Here is a 26,170-nt window from a genome sequence, read left to right on the forward strand (position 1 = left end):
CCACCGTGTCTGCAATAACCCACGTCTCCTCCGGAGCAAGTGCTTCTTTTCCTTTTTTCCTCGCCCTACAGTCTCACCCCCCATCTCATGGCTGGGTCTTACTGTTGGCACCACACCTGCAGTGGTCCTACTGGTAAGAACAGGCAACGTTTTCCTTAGGCTAACATGTGATTGGGCAAACATCCTCCTATTTTGACTTCCAGGTCTGGGCTTTGAGCTCCTCTTGGCCACACACTTTCCTACTCCGCAGGGACCGACTGGCATGGCCCATCTGACTGATCTGAAGCATTAGGTGCTTCTTCACCTTGCCCCTTCTCCTCCCCAGAAGCCACCAGATGTGGCCTACCAGCCCACCCAGAGCTCACAACAGCAAAGAGCTGTCAGTAATGGTGATGACACCCGTTCTGCTAACGCCGTCCCAAACTGCACGTACAAACACAGCGAAGACGGTTCAGAAGAAGGACGAAGCTTTGCTGCTCCTTTAAATAGAGCACTGTTCGTACAGGAGTGATGGATTTTGACCATGATTCTTTCATCGGCGAGGACAGCATATTCTGGGCATCAGGTTTATTTATACTCCAGATCTAGCTAATAGGAATTTGGGTCCAATCCAAACGCTCTTGATATAATAAAGTCTTTAGGCAGAGTTAAGCAGCATTTGAAGGAGCAAGATCAAGGATGAAGCTTAAATGCTGCTGCAGTTATACGTGTTTACTTGCGCGAGTGTCCAGTTGTCCAGACACCTTGAGCACACAGGATGAATATGCCACACTCCGATTATTTACTCCAGCCAGGCTTGCTGGGATGCAATAGTAACTCAAGCAAATCAAGTCCTTCATCACACTCAAGCAAGTGGTGAAGTCCCATGACAGAGGGTACAAAAAAAAATCCTTCCCCCCCCCTCAGGATTTACAGGAGCACTGACCATCGTAGTCCCACTGCATTAAAATAGCTTAGATAGAGAAGAACAGAGAGTCTACAGCAGGAGTGGCAGCGGCTTGTGTACACACGGTCCTTCTAGCACAAAAAAGAGCAGAAAAATTTAGGGGCCAACATAATGAACCACAGCGTTTAAAGCAAGACCTTTGATGACAAGACTCTTCCTAATGATTAGTGATGGTTTTCAGACAAAAAGTTAATCCTTCCCCTTGTTGAACAGTATCACAGATGAGGTCTTGTCTAGGTAGTGATGACGGGAAGCCCATGAAATTATCCCAGATCTTATTCAAGTTGCTGGAGTTTTCCCATGGATTTCACCAAGGGCAGTGTAGCAGGCAGTCAACTGAAATTACAGATGGCATTTCTACTCCCAGTCACACCACATCCTGTATTTTTAGGTACCAAATTTTCATCCTGGGCAAAGTTTTGCCTGTTTGATGAGAAAGGGAGTACCATCCCCCTCCATGCTTGCAACCAGTAAAAGTAAAACCTGGAGGCATTACAGAGAATCAGCTCCCATGTTTATGTTCCCACCTCATATCCTCAAAGAGGTTGCAAGTGAAGCCCAAAAGAGTTTAATTTGATGATACAGGCCATTCCCCAGCAATGCACCATAACATTTCAGACACAAGCCAAACCCCAACTGCTGTGAGAAATGTTGAAATACTGTTCCCCAGTTAAAGACAGTTTTTGGTACAATCATTCTGAAGAGCCATAAAGACAAGTGCCTTCGTAAGAAATCAATACCAGAGAGGCCAGAGAAACTGCAGGGGAGCAAAGGGCCTCCAAGGGCCCTTAAAACTGTTATGGGTAACTGCTGGGCATCAGTACCTAGATATGTCAAATATAATCTCAATCCCAAGAAGAGTTTTAGTTCTTTGAACCAAGAGATATTTCAAAGAAACTTAAAGTCTAGGAGCTATTAGTCCTCCAGCCACACAGGATTAGTTTTGGGGCAAATGAAGTATCCCCAATACTCGCCACATCCTAACTGTAAATGGCACTAATGCATGACTACAATTTTATTAGCTCTTTGAGCAAGCGATGCTTGCTTCCTCCCGATGTCAACTGCTTCGTACTCCCCTGAGAGCAGGCGCTCCAACTCCCATCGTCTCCCAAAGGTTTGGGACTAAAGGCTCTTATCACCTCTGAAATTCCCACCACCAACTAACAACCAGGCACTGAAGTTTAACAATTGTCCACCTCAGTTTTTAAGGAAAAACAAATGCAAACAAACAGTGGAACGTAGGTTAGAAAACCCAAGGAGGTTTTTCATGGGAAGCGTTAGTCTGGCAAGCACTCACCTGATGCTGGAGGCAAAGTTATGTCTCAAACTGTGTTAAGAGATCTCTTATTTCTGGAGTCAGATGCTCTACTGCCTTTGCAGCTTCTGTGATAGCTTTCCGATACATCCCTTTCTTCTTGCGATTAAATCTCAGTTTGAAAAATTCAGAGAAAGGAGAGAGTTTTGAAACAGATAAGAATGAAGTCGTCGGAGAACCAAACCATGATACTTTAGCTTCTCGCCATGAAGGTTCCCCATTTTCCTTCTGGCTAAGGTTTATGTCAAGAACACGTGCTGGCCACCATGGAAAACCATGAATTTTACCCCAAACAATATCCCCCACTGAAACAGTTCTTCCGTCTTCTGTGACACATTTAGACACACTTTGGGTATGCAGTCTAACTGTTAGTGGTGGCACAATTTTACGCTCATCTTTTGAAGATGAAGAGACGGATGCATCATCACCAGGCAAAAAGTCACACATTTCTGGTGATGTTACTTCTGAACTAGATGACTTGGATTCATCTAGACTGTCATTACTACACACTGATAAGCTAGAAGAATCTGCTTTTCTTTTACGATAATTCATAAGGAAAGCCAAGTTATCATGTCCATCTTTACCTTGGGGAAATCTTTTAAAGTCCTCATCTTCACCTGAACTCCCTGAAGATATCTCAGCTAAACTTCTGTCTGTAGATTCATCATTGTAAAACGTGCCAGGATTGGACTCCCTGCTGTTCTGAAGGACATTTATTTCGTCAATAAGTTCTGCCTTATAAATTGAAACACTCTGACCATCATTTATGCGATGGGGCTTCAGCCGTATCTTTGGGGGTGGGACATCTGCACTGGAATGCACCGGCCGCGTGAGCTTCAGTTTTGGAATGGAAGCAAGCTGGCTGCCTGCTGACTTGTCCATTAAACATTTGGTTTCTCGACATCGTTCAGAGTCTCTGGTCTCCTCTTGGTCCTCCCCTCCATTCTGCAGTATTCGGTCTGGACAGAACGGTTTGACTGAGCCATGAACCCGGGAAGGGATTTTTACAACTTCGCCTTTCCCTTGTGGAGTACTGTAGGATATTTTTATAACTGGCGTTCGATGTACTAGTTCCCCAGAAAATTTGTCGTCCTCTCTCTTTTCTCTTTTGTTCCTTTTCTCCGTGTAGTCGGAGTCACTGTGCTTTTTCTGCTCTTTGTCCTGCATGCTCAGCTTCCTCCTGGTTTTAGCATTCTGCCTGGCTGTGTTCGCATCCTCGGGGTTCAGAGTGTTTTTACACTTCTCGCAGAGCACCTGCCTTGGCCGCAGCCTGATAGTGCTCATGATAAGCCTTCCCGGGTCTCTGTTCCGCGACAAACGCCTCCTCGTCCTCTTTATAGTCCGTGGCGGTGGCTGGGGAACCCACTGGTTGTACGTGTGCCGTAGCCATAACGGACGAGGAAAGGGAGCTCCCTCGAAGTAGGGGGGGTAGGGAGGAAGGCTGCCAGGCGGCGGGGGCGGCAGGAGCGGGGGTACTTGCTCGTCGCTGCTTCCTTTGGGAGGCTTTTCACCAGCGGGCTGCGGCTCCGTCTCGCCCTGCACAGCATCTCCACCATCAGCAACTCCGTTAGCGCAAGCGTCAGCAGGAGGGCCCTCGTGCTTGGGAAAGGAGGATGGGAGACAAAACAGTCCGGATCTAAAAGAGGGCAAGAAGGACAGGGAGGGAAAGAGACAGGATGTTTGAAAGGTGCTTCTCTGGGAGGACTGCGCATAACAAACATGCTACTTTCTTAAAAAAAAAAAACCAAACAAACAACCCCCCCCAAACAAACAAACAAAAAGCAAAAACCAAAACCCCACAACTTCCACATACCAAGAATGCAACATTTTCCCTTGACTTTTAAGACAAGGCAGCCAATTCTGCCACTGGAAAAAAAAAACCAACAGCATTTCAAAATTTAGGAAAGGTGTCCTAATCTGCAAAAAAAGGCATGGAGATCAAAATCTCTGTTTCCATGAACTCTTTGCACAAAGTTTTTGCTCTAAGAAGTTTTAAGTTTTATCATGCAAAGCAGTTTATGTTATCAGCAGGCTGGTAAAGCCACGCGGAGGGCTGTCATACAGATTATGCAAGCCGCCTGGGAGCTATTAAACTTCCTTTCTTCACACTGTACTTGCATGGCTGATTTTTCAGCTTCTCATGCAAAATCTGAACAACCTAACTGGGATGGACAACTTGCACTTTCAAGCCACAGGTCCACCGGTACACAGCTCTGCTCCTCTGCCCCCGGTCTTTCCATATATGACTTTATTTGTTAAAACAAGGAATACACTGCAACTTCAGAATAGCAAGATTAAGAATGATGATGTACTATTGTTGAATGCCAAGTCTCATTACAGGCTACCAAAGTCTGGATACAATATCTTGCACAGATATTGGAAAAAGCAAATCCTCTGAAACACACAACTGTGATTCAAGTCTCCAAGTTTCTGCACCAGAATTTATGCCCTTGGCCTGACATTAGACATATTATGCTAACACAGCACTTGGACAAATATTTGCCCTGAAACACCGACTCAGAATGGGCGATGCTTGCTGTCGGCTTTCCAGAGATACTTCTGTAGAGAGTACACCATCGGTGAAGTGTTTCAGCGTTTTTAATAATAACAAAATGCTGTATGGGTGAGCCACGAAGAAGCCACAAAGAGACAGATAACAGTTACAGACCAAACACCAGTTTTCGTTTAGGATGCTACATTCCCCATCGCCCTCCTCGCTAGCCACCGTTTTTCTTCCAACCACTAGCAAGGGAGGAGTTTCTCGGTGGTGTCACAGAGAGGAGGACTTTGGCAACTGGTACGCAGATGGGCACCAAAGAGGAGCTGAAGGCATCCGCTCAGTCGCACATCCCCTTATCTAGAGGAGCACAAAGTCACGGCTGCGGTTCGCCGATGGAGAGGAGCCTCCTCCCTCCACGCAGGCACCCGGGCTCCCAGCGCCCTCCCCAGCTCTGCCCACGGCCGCGCCGCTTTGCTGCGGGAAGGACCCTAAAAACACCACTTCCCCTCACCAGGCAGAGGCGCGGAGGCGTCTCCTCCCCAGGAGCACCGGCAGAAAGCAGCGTCACCGAAGGCCACGTACCGTCCGAGATTAGAGACAAAAAGAGCAGGGCTTTGTAAGCAGGTCACAGGAGAACGGGGAACACAGATCCCATTTAGTACGGCTCTAATCCACTGGCTTCGTTCTCCTTTTCTCAGGTAACTACAGACTCTATCTCTCTCACCTGCTTTCCATGAAGATTCCCACCAAGTTCAAAAATGAAGCTTGCATAAACTAAGCAAGCAGGAATTAGTCTGATTCTGGTACCAAGTCACTGCCCTTCTCTGAAACAAGAAGAACCACTGAATTATCTGGACTCTGAAAAGTCTTTTCCCATTCTTCAAAGAGTGCAAGAACTGGCTGTTTAGATGACAGTTTAGTTTAACTGGGAAACTCCGAGTTCAAATGCTCGTGAGTCAAGAGGATTACACTGTTGAAACCACATAATTTGGAACAAAATGTTTTTGTTCCAAGAGTTTTTTTTTAAACAGAGACGACTAAGAATGTAGGTGTCTTCCAAGCGACAACCAAGAAAGCAAACACAGTTTGTGCAGCCAAACAAAGATGTCAGCATTGTTCATAAAACAACTGAAAGTGATATCATTTCCGAAGCTCTGGCTATAAATTTTGGTTATTTCATGCAATGAGATTGTCTAATTTGGTCACACCAGAAAACTGTACAAGTTTTCTGTTCCTCGCGTGGAGGGAAGCCCGGCTCCCTCTGCTCCTGCAGGCGAGCCCTCATCCTGTCTGCTTTCCATAGTCTGGCTCGGAGCAGGCAAACGCGCAGGCAGGTCCGTCAAATCCACAAGTCCTTCCCCAGGATCCAGTGCAGCACGAAGCTTCTCGCTTAGCAGAAGCAAAGCACTTGAAGGTTAACTTCATGGGATGATTTACGCTTGTAAAGTTAACGTATTAGCACGTTGTAACCCTGCTAGGTTTGAAACGGCCCACCTTGCCGCAGGAACGCGCCCCCGCAGACCCCAGCCTTGCAGCAGCACACGGGTCACTGCCCTCCCTGGGGAGCGCAGCGGGGCGAGAAACGAGCGCGCCTGTGCTCAGGTACCTGTGCCCTGCTGCCATCGCACGGCCCTGGGCTACGGCTAACGCGGACCGCAGTGGGACCGGCCGCAGCCGCGGGCCCTGGGCAGCCCTCCCGCTCCGCCTGGCGAGGGGGCGCAGGCCGGCGGGGACACCAGGGCACACGCCTGCACCGCGCGGGCAGCTCGTGGCAAGTGCTTCGGAGAAGCGCAGTGGCTGTTAAGCCGTTTTAACCAGAAGCCTTTTAGGCCAGGGTCCTGCTATTTTAGGCCAGGGTCCTGCTATTTTAGGCCAGGGTCCTGCTATTTTAGGCTTGCTATAAAAATACAAGGAAAAAAGACCAAACGACCAGGAATAGCCCCCCACGGCAGGGACTCCTCACCCAGAATCAGTCATCGCCCTGGGCCAGGGCCATCGCTTCAACAGCTTTTGAGCCCAAAGATGCAGTAGCACCAGCAGTCTGAGAGAAAATACACCACCTGCCTTGTCCGAGGGATTACACGAACTGCCAGGCTGAACAACAAAGCAGCTTAAGGTTCATTTTTGACAGCAGCGGCTTCCGCATGCCCAGGTAGTGGCTCTGGCAGGGAGGGCCGCGGCCAGGCAGGGGCAGCGACAGATGAGCTCTGCAAATCCTGCTGCTGCACGGTGGTGCGGCAGGACTGCTCCTACGCTGGTGCTGGGGCGGGCAGCCCACCACTGCATCCTGCACCCCGCCATGGCATCCAACAGCACCGTGGAGAGCCGTGCTCGGCACGGCCACAGCACAGGGTGCTGGGAATTGTAAAATATGCAGGTTGGTGTGCTAAGTGGCCAAGTCCTTCCTGCCCTGTTCTGGGCTTGGGACCCCGGCCGCCTGCCTGACATGCCTTCCAGTACTGGAGCTCCCGTGGTGCAGAGGCGGCGCAGCAGGAGTTCACAGGCTCCCTCCTCTCCCCGCTCACAAGCATCCCTGCCTCGGGGAGCTTCAGCAGGGCACCCAGCACCTCCCATGGCAGCTGTGCTCCCTGCACCAGGCACTCTCATGGGCAGACAGCGAGGGCAGCCACGGTAAACTACAGCCCCTGCAGCTCCTCCAGCAGCGCCTCTGGCTCCAGCCAGGACACCAGGAATCTGGTGCCCCTGCCTGCCGCGAGGTAACCACACGGGTACCCCGGCACGCTGCCAGAGCCAGGGCGCATGTGTGATGGATGCACTTGCTCCCGAGGGGCCTCTAGTTCTTTTCATTCATACTGGAGGTGTCTCCGAAGGCTAAGAAACCAGTTTAGCTAAGGAATCATCCCTTTTCCAGTCTGCCTGCCACGCCAGTTCTGGGCAGAGGCAAGAAGAGTTCTGCTGCCTTGCTCACCTGCCTGCCCACCTGCCCCCCACGCGGCAATGTGCACCCCATCCCTATTCCTCAGGCACAGGGGAAGGAAAACAGCTCCAGAGAGGCCATGCACAGATATCTCGTATCTCGTCACTGCATCGCCAGGCGCCAGCAGCGCCCGTTTGGCACGGCTGAACAACCACCGTCACCCAAGGCTGCTTTCGGTTTCTCTGTCCCTCCACACTACGCACTCCTAACGGGGATGCACTGGAAGACCGAGCTCCTTCAGGCTCCTTCAGCCGCGGCAAGATCAACTAAAAGCGATTAAATCCTACCCTTGGAGAGCGCTCGCCAGGGCCGTGCCCACAGCCCCCGCGCTCCCCCCTCACCCAGCCTGAAGCCACCTTCCACGCAGGCACAGCTCCTTGTAAGAGGATTTAGCTCCGGTGTCTTTCCACCCACTGCAGAACAAGAAACGTTTCATCTGACACACTTCACTTCCCAGGAGAAGCTCACTTTTACCACAAGGAGAAATATCAATTTCACTAGCTTTCCTTACATCACCCAGACTTGTTTGGTGTTTTTTTTTTTTTTTCCCCTCACAAATCTAAGTGTAGTTAATGTATTTCTACCTACTTACTGTCACTATTGATTCTGCGTATCTAAACCCATTCAACTAAGATGAAGGTGGGTTAGGGGCATCAGTGCACGTGCAGGCATTACAAGCATCAGGAAACACTGCAGAATGTGATTTCACCCTGTTTATAATCCCCCTTTTGGGCCAGACGTACCCAAACGGACTAAGTTACCTCAGTCCAACCTCTGCTTGGAACAGAGGACATCACCCTCCAATTTATCCTCATGCATAATTAAAAAACAACTAATTATAAGTTCAGTTGCAACAAAATTGCCAAGTCTTGTTATCAAAAACACTTTAACTGCAGTCACAATGCATTTAAATCTCACGAGCACGGATGCTGCGTAGCTTGCTGTCTAGAAGAGTGAATTTATTAGAACAAAGTAACCGCCAGTCACTCGATAAGAAGTACTTGCTGCATGCACTATCTAGGCTGTGGTCAAAAAGGGATGCCTGTAAGAAGCCAATAGCCATTTTTTCTTCAAATAATTCCACAGCCATTGGAAAAGCCAGGCATGTATTTTTAACGACATCCCACTGTTCCCAAAGGCACAGGGGAGAAGGCAGGCTGCAGGCAGGCCGGCTGCAGGCAGGCACACCGGTGCGCAGGGGAGAAGGCAGGCTGCAGGCAGGCAGGCAGGCTTCTGCCCGCAGCCACTCCCGCTTCCCACACAAGCTGCCTGCAGGCCGGGGCCCCGCAAACCCAGGCAGGTGGTTTCGGGTTCAAACCTGCGCCTGCTTCTTTGCAGCTAAAATAACGGGAGTCCGACGGTGGGACCTGGATGGAGAGGGATCTCCTGGCTGCCCAGGGTCACAGGCCTGCCTCCTGCTCAGCTCCCCACGTCACCCGCTACATTTTAGGAGAAATAAGAGATTCACTCTCTATGCAATGCTAAAAACAGTTTAAAACATAAAAGAAAGCCAAGGAGCCACCACACAGGCTTTCCCTCTCTTTCTTTTGGGGTTCTCCCCTCTTTTTGTACAGGTAAATCAACCCACTCTGGTTGCTCGTCCCCTGCCAGTCCCGGCCCCCCCTCTCCGGCGGGGCGGCACTGCCCACACGGCATCGACTGCTGCTGGGGTCACGGGCACAGAGCATATGGTAACCCCCGCACAGGGCGCAGGACAGCGAGACACCTCTCTCCGTCAGCACAGCAATGGGGAGGAGGAGGGAAAACATTTTTGCCACGTCTCCGCTTTGGACTAGTTTTGGGGCCTTAAAAGTTCAGCACCAAGCTGACAAATTCCTACTGCCTTTGGGACACATCTTGACCTTTACCTTCCAACCACCAGCAGACCGACTCCTCCGTTCTGCTGTTAACGTGATGGGCAAGACCTCTTCTTCCCTCCACGTGCCAAACCCAGGGTCACTGCAGTGGAGAAGGTGCTTTCAGCCCATTCCTAACACTTACCCAAAGTCACTGAGGTCCACCAGGAGCCAGGCACTCGCCTCACCTACGACCCTTCCTTCCCGTTGACCAGGCATGATCAGAGGCCATGGCTCTCCAGCCGTGTGTCGGCCACCACATCACAGGCTTACTGTGGTCCTCACAGGCCAGCCAGCACTCGGGACCACCACGGATGGGGGGCAGCCCCAGCAGTGGCTCCGTGTTCAAGTTCTGTGCAACATTCAAAGTGGGGAGACCTCCTGGCCCACCGGCCCCATGGGGAGAGGCTCTCCTCCCAGCACGGCAAGAGACTCGTGGAAGCTGAGACCTCTAGCCAGGGAGAGATCCTGGAGAGACAGGCGGGATGTGCTCCCGCTCCATCGCGGCCCTAAAGAGATGCTGAAAATGCAGTGCCAGGCGGCACCCAGAAGCCAGACTGCTTTTCCTCCCATTTCTCTCCCTGAGCCAGCACTACCGTGCCAACGGGCTATGAAACCGGCCTACTCAAAGATTTTAGCCTCTTGTAAGGCGACGAGAGGGAGCAGCAACCCCATCCCTGTGCGACCTTGGGGGCGGGTGGGCCCATCCGCAGGCTCACCTTTCGCCACAGACAAGTCCGATCATTAGAGATGATCATTTCTGGGGTGGGTGGGAACGAGGAGACGAGGGCAGCTACCCTACTCATGAGTTAAAACACATCAACAAAATGCCTCCTCTCTGCCCTCCCCGTTCCGCTTCGAGTCAGAAAGGAGGGTGCTGCCCGAGCATCCCCACTGCAGGCCCAGGCAGCCCCCGGCCAAGGCGCGGGTCTCCCGGTCGATGGGACGGCAGCAGAACGGGCACCAACCCTCGGAGACAACTCCGCTGCCCCGGTGCCCTCCTGGCCCAGCAGAGATCAGCGACACCAGCGACAGGGCTGGGCAGCGATGGGCCCCAGGAGCACCTTAAAGCCTGGGAGGAAACCCCTGTCTGGCCGTTTCTTGGATCCACGGGGGGCAGAGGGGGGACAAAGAAGAAAAAAATCATGAAGAAAGGTTGGGGGAAAAAAAAACTGGTAAAAAAGTGCACATTGTCACTAATGAGGAAGACAACTGGAATGTGAAAAGATAGAAACAGCTGGCTTTTTGAACTGACTGAAGAGATGCCTACCGCTCACTGTTTTGGCTGGAACCAGACACCAGGCAGGGTTTACAGACGCTTAATACAGTTAGATGCCTGAATAGTTTTGAAAATCTGGCTCCAATTTTCTGGGATAGCCGTGTGAAACTAAATAAACTATGAAAATTAAGTTCAGAAGTCTTGCTTCATACATCCTCTAAGAAGAATTACAGAGGTGAAGCTGGCTGCACTCCTCCCCAGTCCCAACCTGACAATTCACTTATTGAGCAGAGGGAAACCAAACCCCTCTCCTTCGCTTGAGCGCGGCGCCGAGAACAGCCAGCCAGCCTCGGGGCGCCAGTCCCGGGACGGCTGCACCCACCACCGCCGCGCTACCCACGCTTCGGAAGTTCGCGTCGCTTTGAAATAAAGCGCCCACCGCCCGAGCGCCTGCCCCGTCCTCCGGCAGAACGGGCCCCGGCCGCCCCTCGCTGCGGAACGGCCGCTCGCCGGGGCGGCGGGGGATCTCGCCCGCTCCAGAGCCGGGCCGGCACAGCCAGGCAGCCCCGCCGCGGCGGAGGCCCGAGGGCGGGCGCCCCGGGAGCCACCGCCGCGGCCCGGCGAAGGAGCGGCGGCCGGGCCGGCAGCGCCGGGGGCCCGGGGGGGCCGGGGCCGCGGTGCCGCTGGCGGCGGAGGGGGAAGGGGAAGGAAGCGGCAGGAGCAGCCCGGCTGCGGCCTCCTCCCGCGGCCAGGCCGGGGCCGCGGCGGCGCAAGGTCGCGGGCTCCCGCAGCGGCGGGGGGGGGGGGGGGGGGGGGGGGGGGGGCGGCCCCGGTGCCCGGCCGGGACGCGGGGCTGCGGGGCGGCGCGGGGCAGGGGACCCGGCGGGGCCTCCCCGCGAAGGGCCCGCCGCCCCCGGGGCACCGGGCGGCCCGGCCTCCCACGCGGGGCTCCCCGGGCCGCTTTGTTCCCGGCGGGCCGGGCCGCCCCGGGCGAACAAAGGGCGAGGCCTCCCCCCCCCCCCCCGCCGCGGTCCCGGTCCCGGCCCCCCCGCCGCCGCCCGTACTTCTTGGTGCAGTCGAGCAGGACGCCGGTGAAGCGGCGCTCCCCGCAGCTCAGCGTCACCACCAGCGTGTCGTTCACCATCTGCTCCACCAGCACCGGCAGCCACGCTCCCACCCGCGGCGACGGCGCCTCCTCCGCCTCGGCCATGCTGCTGCTGCTGCTGCTGCTGCCGCCGCTGCCGCCCCCCCCGCCTGGGGCCGGGCCGCGCCGCGCGATGACCTCACGGTGCGGGCGCCCCGCGGCCGCCGCTGCCGTAGGTGCGTGACGTCAGGGCGGCTGCGGGGCGGGGCCCGGCGTGCACGTGCGCGGGGGCGGGGCGTGGCGGGAGGGGCGGGGCGGGGCGGAGCCCCGCCCCGCCCCTCCCGCCACGCCACGCCCCCCGGGGCCCGCGCATCCGGCTGGGTGCCACCGCGTCTTCGTGTTTGGCGACAGCGATGGGCGCGCAACCGCTGGCGAAGAGGCGCAGGCGGTGACGACGTGTGTAGGGAAGGGAGCTACGGCCGTCGCGGCGGGTCGGAACCGCTTCCCTGGCAATCACCGCCCCGCTGGCGCCGACGGTTCGGTCCCGGGCCGTAGAGATGCCGCAGGGTCCCAGCACTCGGCCGCTGTCACCGGTGGAAGTCTGCCTCCTCCGCGGCCGGAATTCCTGGAGGAGCAGCCTGTCTCCCCCAGCTCCCGTGGTTCACCCCTTGGCTGGCTTCCACGCAAACATCAGGGCGGTGATGGTGCCCCTGCGCTGGGCACTGGTGAGGCCGCCCCTCGAGTGCTGTGCTCAGCGCTGGGCCCCGCACCCCAAGGCGGCCATGGAGGGGCTGGAGCGTGGCCAGAGCAGGGCAGCGAGGCTGGGGCAGGGGCTGGAGCACAAGGCTGGGGAGGAGCGGCTGGGGGAGCTGGGGGGGCTCAGCCTGGAGAAGAGGAGGCTGAGGGGAGCCCTCATCGCTCTCTGCAACGGCCTGAAAGGAGGCTGGAGCCGGGGGGGTCGGTCTCTGCTCCCCAGGAACAAGCGCTGGGACGAGAGGGAACGGCCTCAAGCTGCGCCAGGGCAGGGTTGGGTTGGGTATGGGGAAAAACTTCTTCCCCCAAAGGGCTGTCAGGGCCTGGCCCAGGCTGCCCAGGGCAGGGGCTGAGTCCCCATCCCTGGGGGGATTTAAAAGCCGGGGAGATGTGGTGCTGAGGGACATGGTTTAGTGGTGGCCTTGGCAGTGCTGGGTTAACGGTTGGACTCGATGATCTTAAGGGTCTTTTCCAGCCTAAACGATTCTATGATTCTATCAATTTATACGAGCGCTAATCCAGTGGTACCAGAGCAGCAGCAGGGCCTCCTCTGCCAAGCGCCTTCTAACGCCAGGTACACCTGAAACCTCCTTTTTACTTTCCGAGATGTACCATGGTACGGACAGGCGCCAAAGCCCTCAGGTCCGACTCAGCTGTGGTCCATTTTGGATGCAAATGATGTGGAGGCAACAACTGCTGGGAGCCCCCTCCACGCTCTCACCTCGGAGATGGCTCAGAGCTGTTCATCTGTCGGTATCTGCCCAGAGTTTCATCAGCAACAAACGGACCTCAGAAACTGGAAATACCGTCCTGGCCTCCGTGCCAGCTGTGCCAGGAGTCCAAGGCAAGAAATGCGCGTAGCACGAGTACGCCAGCAACGTACGAAATACTCTTTGGTGATCTCCTCTGCCAACCCACGGTATTTTTTCCCATCTGGCTTGCACACATCAGAACCGTGACGATGGCTCTAGGACACTCCCGTTGTTCTGTGGAATATGGAAACACGGAGAGAAATTTGGGCCACTTAAAATCAGCGAGAAAACTTCAGGTGACTTCAGCAGAGTCAGATAACATCTGTAATACCACTTCTCCCAAGTTACTAAAACATACTTCAGATTTTAAGGTTAAATAGCAATTTAAATCTTATTTCCTTTACCTGTCTCCGATGTTTACTTCTGTCACTTCACATGAAGCAATTAAATTAATTCCACTTTTTTTTCTGGGTCGGTTTTCTGCTGCTTATTCACTGCAATGACCCCGCAACGAGCTTGCACATCCTCTGATAAATATTCAGAAGTCAAGCAGTGAAATACCATTTTCATTGCTTTTGAAATATGAGGGAGTTGAGAAAACACTTCTGCTAACTCAGGGTCACTCAATGCTTTGCAATGTTAACTTTGCCAAACGTAATGGTCGGTGCTGAATTTTTTTCTTTCTGGGTGTTTGCTTCAAGGACATCAGTCTTGGTTGCATTGGTGTGGCATCCCTGAGAATAAACAATTTCATTAGTTTGGACTTAACCCCCTCTCTGCCTCAGTTAACCATTTGCCGAATGGGGATAATATCATCCCTTCCTAGCACAGAGACACCTATCCAAGCTACCTGACGGTAGCACCACAGAAACTGGTTTCTTTCAAACTAAAACGCCTGGTTTCCCACGTGGACTTTGGAGAGTGAGCGTTAAATGACAGCTTGAGCCATTCACAGTACGGAGAAGACACAAAGAAACCAGGACCAAGGAATCCAGAAGTGAGGCTCCTGCGGGAGGTGCAGTACCAGGAGGCTCACTGTCCCGGGTCCGTTTGTCTGGGCTGTAGATGCTCCAGGCCAGGGATGCAGGTCTGGGTGTGCCGGTGCAGGCGCAGTGCTGAGCCAGCCCTGCCGCGCTGCTCCCAGGCCCACGTCGCGTTTGGAAAGGCCAGAGCCCGAGCTGGCGCGGCCGCAGGCGTGGGCGCTGGGGTGCTGGGCACTGGGCTCCCCTTGCTGACAGCGGGGGAGAAATGCCTGCCGGGGCGGGGGCTGCACGCAGCAGCCTGAACTCAGCTGGGCTGGCCCTGGGCTAACGTGGGAGACCCGGGCTGTTCCCTGACAACCCGCCTGGGTATGCCCGCGTTGCTCCCGGCAGAGCGCGCGGTGCCAGGACCGCTCACCGGTGTGGCCGCGGTGCAGCAAACCCACGCAGAGCCAGCCACGACGCTGACCCAGGCACAGCCCCGGCGCTCGCCCCGCTGCCAGCCTGCAGCCCCCGGACCGCGCAGCCAGCGCCCGGCCTCTGCCACTGCTCGTGGGCTCCAACCGAGCGACCGCAGCCGGGCCTTTCCACTGCCGGGGGGTCGCCGCCATGCCGCGGGCCTGCCGCGGGCCTGCCGCCAGCAGCTGGCCGCAGGTCACCCCGTCACCGCAGGCAGCCACCACCCGCGGTATGCACACAGGAGGGCAGGGTAGCTCCTAACTGGGAAAGCTTGGAAATTTTAACGCTTTAAACCTTTTCTTCTGCCCAGGCACCCTGAGACTTTAACTGGTGAAAGCCCCCATAGCACCTGAAAACCATACAAAAGCGACAGTGAGCCCCAGAACCGAGACTGGGTGGGAAGAGCTCCAAGCCCTGAGCCTTAACAGACACCCAGGAGCAGCCGATTCACCTACGCTCTCCAAGTGACGTTCAGTTGCAGATACAAATGTAATCTGGCTTGTTAAATACTTACTGATACCTGCACAAATTGGCATTATTTGTGGAACTGAATCAAGAGCCAAGGGGTTATTGGTACAGTCAAACTGCACCTGTGCTGGGCCCTGCCTCTGCCAGACCTGTGCCCTGCCTGTAAAGCATGCCAGAACACAAGGATAACGCAATTCGGTTTTGTGGGTGGTGATCCTCCCTTCCTTTCCTCTCCTCTCAGAGGTCTGGCATTCCTGAAAATGGAACAAATGAGGATGAATTAATTTCAGCCCTCCTGCTGGCGTGGAAGTGTCCGTTCCCAATTTTCCATGAGCAAGTAGCAATAAAACCAGCACGGAAATCAATCATCGTATTTGTACAAAAAATTAATTGAAATACTCTGTTCAGTGACTGCCTCTCATTAATCTGTTGTTCCAGACATCGGCAAGACGAAGCTCTCTGTGATACATTTGGAAGTGCATTCAGCGACACCGCACACAGAGAGCGAGAAAGATGCTTTAGGAACGGCCACAAGCCTACAAATGCAACCGGTCCCCTGGGATCCACCAGGCCAGCCTAACGGCTGATTTCTGCTTAGGACTCAGAGACACAAAGGTCAAAACCGTGAGAAACAAAAGTCAAGTCCTTCTTAAATGTGACTTCTCAGAAAAAAAGTAGAGAAAATCCTTTTTTTAACCTTGCATTTGCTAATTACTTCAACAGTGTAGTTCTGTAACACCTGCTAGTAGTACTTTCTTCAGGGTTTCCTTAGGGTTTATACATAGGCCAAAAGGATTGCCGTACGGAAATGCACGCTTTTACTGGTAACTACAGACCCGATGAGGCAGAAGCAGGAACAAGAGGCGTTCTAAACCCTCGCCCTTCCTCCGTTTCGCGTGCACGTGAACCCACGCCTGCCCAGCTCTGCGTTCGGGGCCGTTCCTTCAGAGAACTGGCACGCTCATTTACGGGTTTCTTTGAAATTCTGCATTTTATAAGTCACATCCACTAGCTTACTTTTATAACCATCCTTTACAAATGACATGTATATTTTTACTCATTTTTATCCGAGTTGGTGAACAGACCCAAGTACGCTGGATTCATGTGGAATTAAGGAAGCTGAATTCCCATTGCGCACAAAGGACCGAGGCCCAGACCTGAACCGATGAAGTTAATGTAGGTTTCCAGCAGAGACTTGCTCAAAAGGGCCGATAAGCGTTTACTCACATGAATAGTACTATGCCCTATTTTCTCTGTTAATTGAAACAGCAAAATAAACCAAAAAACCCTCAACTGAATTAGTGTTTGGTATTTTTTATTATGGAAACTTTTTAATGCTGCAATTGCAGTACCTAGAGAACAGGACGAGCTGTAGTTCTGAGGCAGCCTTGACTTTCTGCAAAACCTTGAAAATACGTTGAGAGCAACACACAAGCATTGAGGAAAGTTCTGATGTCAGCAAGGACGGAGAAATCCGTACTAATTTTCAGAAGGAAAAGGCTTTTTTGAAGCATCCTCCAAAACACGGCGATAGGCTTTGACAGAAAGTCCACCTCCAAAACCGTTCAGAAATCACGAAGGCAGTTTCGACTGTCACACGCGTTCACTAAATCCGGTGACCCGGAACGTAACTTGGGCCAGATGCAGCGCATTTTGGAATACACGGAATGAATCAATACACAATAACCAGTACAGAAACAGCGGACAGACTGCATAAACAGACGTCTTATGGACATTCAAAGGAAACCTCGTCAAAAGTTGATCAAATTAATGTCACTCTGAATAGCATCCATTCCAAAAAGGTGCAGCAAACCCGAAGGAGCTGCTCGGAGCTTTCCGTGTGGCAGCAGAACTGGCCGAGCGAGCCTCGGTGGTAGCCTGCGTGGGATGAGGAGGCTCCAAGAGACGTGATCCCGGGTGGCCGAGCCAGCGGGCGGGCACGGAGCGCGGGAGGCTGGGGGAGAGGTCTGATGGCAGCGCCGCCCGCCCCGCCAGCTCTAACGCAGCGTCACCGTTACAGAACCTCTGCTGCGCGGGATCGGGTGGGCTTGCGCCACGTTTTTCCTGAAGAAAAACTTCCACCTTTTGCGTATTCACCTCTCCCTGACAAACACTGCCACTTTTGTCCCCATAGAGAGGTTCGGTGGCGTTGCTGTTTATTCCTGTGACTAAAATTTCCAGCATTTTAAGGCACGCAGACCTAGCAGCAAGTGGAGGCGAGACCCACCTGAGGTACCTCCGCTGTCCCAGGAGGACAAACGATGGGACCACGGCAGGGGAGGAGAGAGACAGCGGGGACAGAGGGAGGCCACAGAAAGCACGGGAGGGAGGAAGACCTCTGCTATTTGTTAAATCCAGTACCGTGACCCCCTTCCCGGGGCTCCCGAGGTACTGGCAGATCACTGGCACCAGTTCAGCTCCTGTAACACATTTCTGTATGAAAGCCCTCTCTAAAGCATTGCTGCTGTTCTGGGGGAGCAGACGGTAAAAGCTCCCGATACCCCGTCCTGGTAACTCCAGTCTTGGTGCTGCACAGTTCCACGTGTCTCAAAGGAGCGACGCTGCCGGGATTCAGGCTCAGTTGTTCCCGCACCTCGTTCGCCTCTGCTCTCTGGTCCCCCGCTCTCGCTGCAGCCGGCAGCGGCGGGGCCCCACCAAAGGCTCCCAGGTGTGGAAGGGGCAGCTCTGCTGCTCCCCGACATCAGCAGGGCTCCAGACCAAAGAACAGCCACCCCGAGACGTGCTCCTGCCTGCTGCCTCTTGTCCAGGAGGAGGGCGCAGCCTTCGTGACAGTAAAATGCAAATAAGGTTATTCTACATTTGAAGAGTAGCTTTAAATCTAACGTTATGATTTAACATTAAACACAGCATTTGTGATGAAACCCCAGACTGGTCGGATATGAGCAGGACATACAGTGCAAGGCCAGAGATTGTTATTCATGCAATTAGCTAACTAGGAGTACACAGTTCCTCATATTAGTAAAATTACAAATGGCTGCTCCAAACCTTAGGGACAAATTTTGAATTTTATTTTCATAGGATTTTTGTAAGCCTATAGAAGCGCGCTTGAGAAGAATGTGCAGAGAGGCTGAAGAAAACCCTTTACAACCCTGTACCACAGATCTTCTAAAAGAGACAAATTGTACAGTCAGTTAAAGCAGATGGATTATCATTATAGGTTTAACGTTGTCAAATGCAGTCGGGAAGACTAAGTGAGAAGAACAGGCTTTTGTAATTCTCATTCTTATGAAGTAAACATTTCACACTTTATCAATTCTAGGCAGTCAGAATTTCCTACTGGAAAAGATCTTTTGAGCTTGCTTTCTTGGTGAGCCGGGTGGGAGCTCCCCCGTGAAGGCCGTGAGACGATACTCCTGGAGCGGGAGTCCTCCTTTTCTTTTGGCTAGCTTGGTCTCTAGATCATCAACCTTGGGTTTAAAACAAAACAAAGAAAGGAACGGCTATATAAGAATATATAATTAAGACCCGAAAGTAGTGCATATGTCTGATGGGCCGGATTTTTACCTGCTCCTTCTGCAGCCTCCATTCGTACCCACACAGCGCCGTACACGCACGACAGCTGGAGTACGCACTTGCACGGACTCGCCCATCCGTGTTAACGGTGCGAGCGTAAGAATGCGCTGGGATTTACATCTCCAGTCCCATGCACACGCTAACATTTAAATATGTGCATGTTTTAAAATAGGTGAAATGCAAACAGGTTTTTTTAATCCTATTAGTGCAAATACACGCATAGGTCAGTTGGTAGGAATAAAGAAGCTATTGATTGTAAAAGGGCTGGGAGCATTACAGCTCAGCAGATTTTGAAAGCAATAAAGAGTAACTATATGTACTACTAAACTTATTACTAATAAATATATTTGTGAATAGTCTCAACTCAATATTGGTATGCAAATAGACTTTTTACTAGATTAAGATTCATATTCATTCACTTAGATATTTCACAAAATTGTAATAAACTTGAACGTTGATGGAATTTCAGTAAAGCTCTTGCAAGTCTTCATGAAAATATTCTGCTTTTTAGAAATACAACCAGAGATTTTAAAACATTATTTCTTTTGCTGTTCAGTATGTTATGGATACTATGGAATACAATACAGTCATATTCAAAATACAATGACCTTAGGGGTTCCAGAATAAGATCATCATGCCAAGCTGACACACATTTCATACACAAAAGCTCACAGTGAAGTCCCCGAGTAGATCTTTGCAGGCTTTGGCTCCTGACAGTCCATTCCATACATCTTTTTTAAAACAACTTTAAAAAAACTTAAAAAAAAAAAAAAAAAAAAGAAAACAATTCAGCTAATAGAATTACATCCTTCCACTGCTCGAAGCGTGCACCCTGCAAAAGGCGCGCCTTTGCGCCAGCACGAGGCACCAGGTGTTAATGGCACGCTGCGAAGCTGGAAGGCACTCAGATTTGGCGAATGAACTCGAGCTCCTCAAACCCCACAGCTCCCCAGGTGCCATCCAGTGATGCATTCCTTTCTGGGTGGCAATCACCACTTTTAAAATATTAGCAGGCTATGACAGACAGAGCAGTTCCCCTGCTCTGCAGGGCTCCTAACTGAGCACGCAGCAGTCTGTGCAGACACGCTTGACGTTGCAGCTAACCACAAGACATTTTGCAAGGCAACCACCACGCTACCGAGCGCCTGGGGATCCTGATTAAGGAAGAGGATCTCCTAAGTAGTGTCAGGACTCTCAAATGTGCATTTGGGAAACCAAAGGGCAGATTGCTAATGGAAAGAGCAAGGGCAACCGAGCCCATCCTGCCCTGCAGCCGTGTGCCACCCCATGAGGGCAGAGACCCTCCCAGAGCGCCGGGAGCCCGCGGCGCGGGACATGCGGAGCCCCGACGGAGTCCACTCCTAAATGCCAGGGTGGTGGTGTCATACGCGACTCCTGTGCCTACCTTGAGGGACGAGTTCCATTTTGGGAGCGTGCAGCGCGCGCTGTGCTGCGTGCGACGTTGTGGGACGTGGGTAATTTTAGAACAGTGACGCTCTTTCCTGGCATAGGCACAGAGGCTTTGCACCATGGATGACTTGTTTGCCCTGTGGTGTATAGCATGGAGGCTGCGCTTTCAGCGCATTAGATCACTTCGGTTTTGAGGCCAAAAGATGCTTTGAATAAAATCAGAATTTCTTTTTTCCAAAAGTACATGCACTGCAAAGTGGTGCAAACACTGCAACAATGAGGCTATGAAATCCACGGCCTATACGTGATCAGTTCACACAGCTACAGCCCCCTGTGCGTTGCCGGCATCTCCACCCGGTGACTGCCAGGACTCCCCAGGAGGTGGAAGCCCGCAGCGAAGCGGAAGGTTCAAACGTAGGTGGCTCCCAGCAGGCACAAGTTCTCACGACTGCGTGAGAAGGAGCTGCAATGGCACGGTCTTTTGATGGACTGCTGCTCCTCTTTGGAGGAAGTAAACAGTTTTGGAGCTGTTTCATATTCCTTCTGCATTATAAAAGGGTTTTGTTTATTACTACAATGTAATTCTTTACTGGGAAAAGGCTTTGCCAAATTTAGGACCACCGATACTACCTCTACACATGAATGGAAGGGCTTCCTTGCTTGATTAGAAGGCGTGGTACGTACACAGTGCGCCATGGCATTCAGAGAGCCATACAGAGCATTTGTACTTGCTCTTATTTCTAAGATAGTTTGCTTTTTTGAATCTGACAAAATCATCAGCGCAGTACACACGGCAGGGAATGGCGGCAGGCAGAAGGAGACGGGACAGCGGAGCAAGCGGCTCGCTGGTCCCTGGGGGAGCGCGCTGGCCCGGCCGCACGGCCATCGCCGGCACGGCCCTGCGGAGGCCGGTCAGTACCAGCAGCAAACTCATACCCATGGGAATCAAAAATCAGTCTGGGCTCTTGAGGCAAAACTGGTTTTGAGCTGAGTATCTGGATTATGCACAGCAAACAAAGTGCAAGGCATTGACTCGTTTTATTGAAAGATATATAACTTCATTCTGACTAGCTATGCAGTTTGGAAAACTGAAGTAATACTTTCAGTTACAACAAAATAATTCCTAATAATGTTGCAATAAGCAAATAAATTTTACAGCAACATCAACTTTAATGACAGCTCTAAATTTTCTCTTCCCAGCCAGGACACTTATTGATGTCTCAAGGTATAGATTTACGAGTCCTCTTTCCAATTGTAAATGGATAATTTTGAATTTCAACTTTTTGCTGTATTATCCACTTGCATTGAATGGCTTGTACAGCACGTGATAAAAATCATCATCCTTGTCTACCGAGTTTTATAATAATCTTTGGCCATCTTTTATGCTTTTCTCGGGTTTTGTCTTCTCTCATAGAATTTTGGCTTTGCTTTTGAAAGACTCAAGGCGCTACAGATGCTTATGTCTGTTTATATATGTGCATGGTGTGTACGTGTATACATACATACACACGATTTTAGCATGAGCAAAAATACAATGTTTAATTTTTAACAGTTTTAATTTTAAAGTATTTGGTACCTGAGATTTTTGTGAAATTAGTGAAATGTCAAATTAACAACTGTTCACCCGCACAGAGCGCTGTGTTTGCTGTACTTCCAGAAAAAGAGAAGATACTCACTGTCCCGGTGTCTTGGTTTGCTTCCTTCATTTCCCCTTGGGATGTTCCTTTTAATTTTTCTCCTCTTGCTTTCATCATTTGCGTGTGCTGTTTGACGCGCTGTTCCAGTTTCTTTTCTCTGAGGGATCTAAGTAAACGCGGTAAAATTATTATTTCAGTTGCTTTATATTCATTGCCCCTTCTGTTGCCAGTTTCAAGTGTTTTAACACATTTCTGCCAAGAATATAAATACAGACACAGGGAGCAAAACGAGCAAATGCTGCGGCGTCGCCTTTGCTAATATGCACTTTGTGGTGTGCGCACCACGCGGTGGCCTTGCGCTGCTGTACCTTGCATTGGCTCTTACGCTTGCAGGGATCTCGTTAGTTAGTTAGTTAGTTAGTTAGTTAGTTAGGTAAACCAGCCCCTCGCCTCGCTCAGTGCATGTGCCCGATGGTGCTCCGGGGACAGGTCAGAGTTGGGTAGTGCAGCAGGCTGGGTTTGGTGGGTCCTTTGCACGGCTGCTGTGGAAGCTGGAAGAGTTTCAGCGAACAAGGCAGTGGAATGAAAAAGGAAAAAAGGAGGGACGCACCGTCAGGGAAGCTGAATGAGGTCCTGTAATTCAAGGGGGGAAACACGGGCGGGGAGCTCGGCACAAGCCGTAGGTGGAACCGAGTTAAATGCTGCAGAAGGCACGCTAGCAAAACAGGAATTTGAAGGGGCAAGGGAGCTGTACCCAGTGCAAGGGGCTGAGCCACCTACAGCGTATGCAAACGACTTCGACCGTCTTGCCTGTAAATTTAAAATCATGTTGGGCAGCAGAAATACGAAAAAGAGTACTACAGAACAGCCCTCTCCAACACGCGAAGGATATTTATGCAGGTATGAAAGCCAATACAAGAACAGGACTGAAATATCAATGACTGCTGAATAAATATATTTACTGTACTTTACTTTTTGTGCCCATCAGACCTGTCTGGCCATAGCCGTGCTATCTGTAACACCTCTCTTCCATATTATGAGGTAGTATAACATAGTGTATTTTTCCTTAAAGCTGATTAAAATTTTCCTTGATTTACAGACATCTGTTTAGTAGTTATGTCCTGAGATTATCACCGAGAACATGCTCGTGCAGTTAGTCAAGTTACAGCCTCGTGTAAAGATACACTCGTTTTTGGACGTGCAAAATGGAGCAAACCAACCTATCCTGTAACCAGAAAAACAAACAGAACATTTCAAGCTTTCCCCATATACATTAAAACCAAACAGAAAAAAAGCCCTGAAACTTAATTTGAATACTTTCTAAAACCAGCTTCATCAGACATTTTACAGGCTCTTAAAAATGTGGGACATGTTCAAACTTCTCCCTGCTCTTTTTTTTTTCCTTTTTAAAACTCTCACAAAGGAGAATGATTTCAAGTGTTTTCCAGCCCAGCTGACAGACCAGAACAACCGAGACAAGTACGTAAAGTTATGCTCCAGGACGAGCCTGCCACGGTGATGCCATCCATCAGTTGAGGTTTGTTTGGTTCGTTTTGCAAAAAGGACCAGAGATGCTCAGTTTCTAGTCAGCCCTCTGGCTCACGCTCCCTGTATTAAGATGATGAGAGATACTATAATACAAAATAGTTGGTTTATTATTAAAATAAATTATTACTATAATAAAATAAGAATTGCTTTAACAGCGTGCTTCTTGTCTTGGTATCGCGCTGTACATGAAGGAACAAATGCATACAGCTCAGGTGCAAGTCTCGAAGCGCTAGTGATTGTCTTTTAATTTTTTTTTTTTTTTTTAGAGTAAGCCTAGAATTAACTTGATTTTTTTTATTTCTCTTAGTCACAGTGTTTGTTGATTAGGGTGCAAGATTTTCTACTTCACAGGATAGCAAAAAAGAAATGAGTATTTTCATACTAACAAAATTAAATGGAAGTCATCAATAGCTGTAGGAACAGTTTATAATCTTATCTTCTTAGCGCTCACCTTGTAGTTTCATCTTTTACTTTCAGCAACCTTTCTGCCATTATTTCAGGTGTACAATCCCGTTTCTCAGCTCCCTCTTTCATGGTGCAGTAACCGATCTTATCAGTAGCGTACGGTGCATTTTTTGGTATCTACAGCAAAATATAATGCTAACACATTATATGGAAATGATACCAATTAAAACCTGGTTCCATATTGAAATTAAAAACGTTGTAAAGGCTGTCGCTCGCTGCAGTCGTGGTTCGAGACCCGTGGCTGCCGGGCAGCGCTGGCCGGCGCGCGGTCGCTGACCCTCCCCGACAGCCCAGGGCTGGGGCGCCTGGGCCGCCCGCAGCGCGCGCACGATGCTCTACGCGCTTCGGGGATGTGCTCCTCGGAAGACACTTGTCACACAGCGTGAACGCTTTTCCATTTCTGTAAGTGGGCTTAATACAGAGTCCAGTAAAGCAAAAATCAAAGCTGCGAGAAGGCTTGGCTTGAACACCTTTTTTTTTTTTTTTTTAAGTAAATTAATAACGATGCTGCGGCGGCCAAGGGGAGCTGCATGACGACCGTGCGCATGAGTTCTGCTAAGGCTGCAATGCCTGAAGTCAGAGTCCTACAACTGAATTCTGCATCTTGTACTCCTATGTTTTTATTGCGTTAAGTTGTAACATTCACAGATGAGATGCAATATTTATTTCGGTTTTACTTACAAGAATCTTATTTCCCCAAGATCTGGGGAAACAAGCAGATAGATAAAACAGGAGAGAGGGTGGGAAGAGGCTCAGGAGGGCCGACGCTCGCTATTCTGCTTGCAGAGGAAAGGCAGCTTCCACGTCCTCCTCTGCCCCAGTGAAAGAGCAGCCGGCACCCCGCCCTCACAGGCTTCTGCCGGGTGCTCGGGCCGCGGGGCTGCACAGTCCCTCTCTCTTTATTTCAGAGGATAGAGGGTTATTCACAGAATACAGCCCAAAAGCCTTCTGAAGTCACTTGTGGAAGAGGTAAGTCAAAGCCCTACCTCCATGTTCAACTCCTCGCATTCCCAGAAACCTCAGCCCTTGGCTGTAGCGTTAGGCCCTTCCCTCAGCATTTTCCAAATAAAGCTACAAAAATTTTGGGTTTTTTTTCTGACAGGCTGAACACCTTTAAAAACTCAAAACTATTCTGTGAAGCCAAATTATTTCGCAGACAAACCACCTTACCTATACTTCAAGTTAATAAATTCCCAAGGTTTTGCACTGAGAAAAATTACTGCAGTAGATGTGAAATATTTTATAGGCACTTCATTTTTCTCAGTGCAAAAGCGTACCTCCAAACTGGCTTACAATAAAACTGCCAATTGTATTTTAATAGCATTGCCTATGAGTATGCTTCTGTCGCCACGCTGCTGCAAAGAAAGGCCATCAACTAGTAGGAGGAGAATGCCATAGAGCGACTCCATTTCCAGAACCATCCCTGATGACGTTGCCAATGAAGGTGAAGACAGAGCAGAAACGACACGGCATGCTCACGCTGATTTGACACGTATGGGCAGAAAGAATATTTACTTTGGGGAAAGTCAAGGCATGCAACGGCAACCACAAGCAACCATTACTCACCTACCCATGCCTTTATCATCATTACTCAAAGCTAGGATTCTAAATCCAAGACAATCCCATAATTTTAGTAAAAATATTTTAAGTTTTATTAAGTAAGGGTAGCTGCCTTGTGTTCCCCCCTCCATTCCAACAAGAACAATTTGAAAACTAAAATCTTTAGGGTTAAATAAAGGAATATTCTCTGGAGCACTCAAGAAACTTGAAAACTGCTTCTAACAAGATGATCAGAGAACAGAGAAATACACTAGACACGAGAGCAAAAGTTAAAGATTGTTAACATACAAATGCGAGAACGCGTTGCAGAGCTCTGACTGATGTCAGCGCTGATCAGGTACCGAGGCGAGCTCGGCACCAGCGACGCGCACCAGCGACGCGCACCAGTCCGTCTGCGGTCCCGCGGTGCCACCCCGCGTCGGACACACGGACACGCAGGGAGCGACCTTGCTCCTAAAGCCTCGGGGGCCTCCCGCGCTCACGCCGTCTGAAACCCATCCTTTGTTATCACTGTGGACGTGTATCGCTTACACCATCGTAAGTACCTAAATATGTTCGGTGTGGTTTTTTTTTAAAAGAAGAAAAAACTTTTACAGGAGAAATTCCACAATCGCTTTCTGTGAGCGAACACATTATCGACCCCATTTATTTATGTAGGAACATGGAAGAGAAAAATGAGGAATATTTAAATGTATCACGTAAAAATATACTTACTCCTTCTCTTGTCATTCAAAATTCAATTCTAT

The 26,170-nt window shown here is 50.8% G+C and overlaps 2 protein-coding genes across 7 annotated transcripts in view; both read right to left on the reverse strand.

The window, feature by feature from the left end:
• PWWP2B (PWWP domain containing 2B) overlaps positions 1-12,072 on the reverse strand; it is an 86,001-nt gene extending 73,929 nt beyond the window's left edge. For all 6 annotated transcript variants that reach the window (XR_014228019.1, XR_014228020.1, XM_082310165.1 and 3 more), the window contains exons 1-2: positions 11,839-12,072; positions 2,244-3,897 (exon numbers count right to left, since the gene is read on the reverse strand). Coding sequence is in view for 4 of the 6 variants with exons in the window: in XM_082310165.1 (XP_082166291.1) it covers positions 2,262-3,897; positions 11,839-11,984 (1,782 nt within the window). In the remaining 2 variants the exon portion in view is untranslated. The remainder of the gene's footprint in view (positions 1-2,243; positions 3,898-11,838) is intronic.
• A 6,482-nt stretch (positions 12,073-18,554) lies between these two features.
• The window catches only part of LRRC27 (leucine rich repeat containing 27), a gene marked incomplete at both ends in the record, with an annotated part of 30,514 nt that continues 22,898 nt past the window's right edge, over positions 18,555-26,170 (reverse strand). The window contains 3 exons of the mRNA XM_082308717.1: positions 18,555-18,698; positions 21,891-22,017; positions 23,851-23,981. Of these exons, the coding sequence (XP_082164843.1) occupies positions 18,555-18,698; positions 21,891-22,017; positions 23,851-23,981 (402 nt within the window). The remainder of the gene's footprint in view (positions 18,699-21,890; positions 22,018-23,850; positions 23,982-26,170) is intronic.

The sequence above is a fragment of the Platalea leucorodia genome (genome assembly GCF_965183815.1).
Source record: "Platalea leucorodia genome assembly, chromosome: 4".
Lineage (NCBI taxonomy): Eukaryota > Metazoa > Chordata > Aves > Pelecaniformes > Threskiornithidae > Platalea > Platalea leucorodia.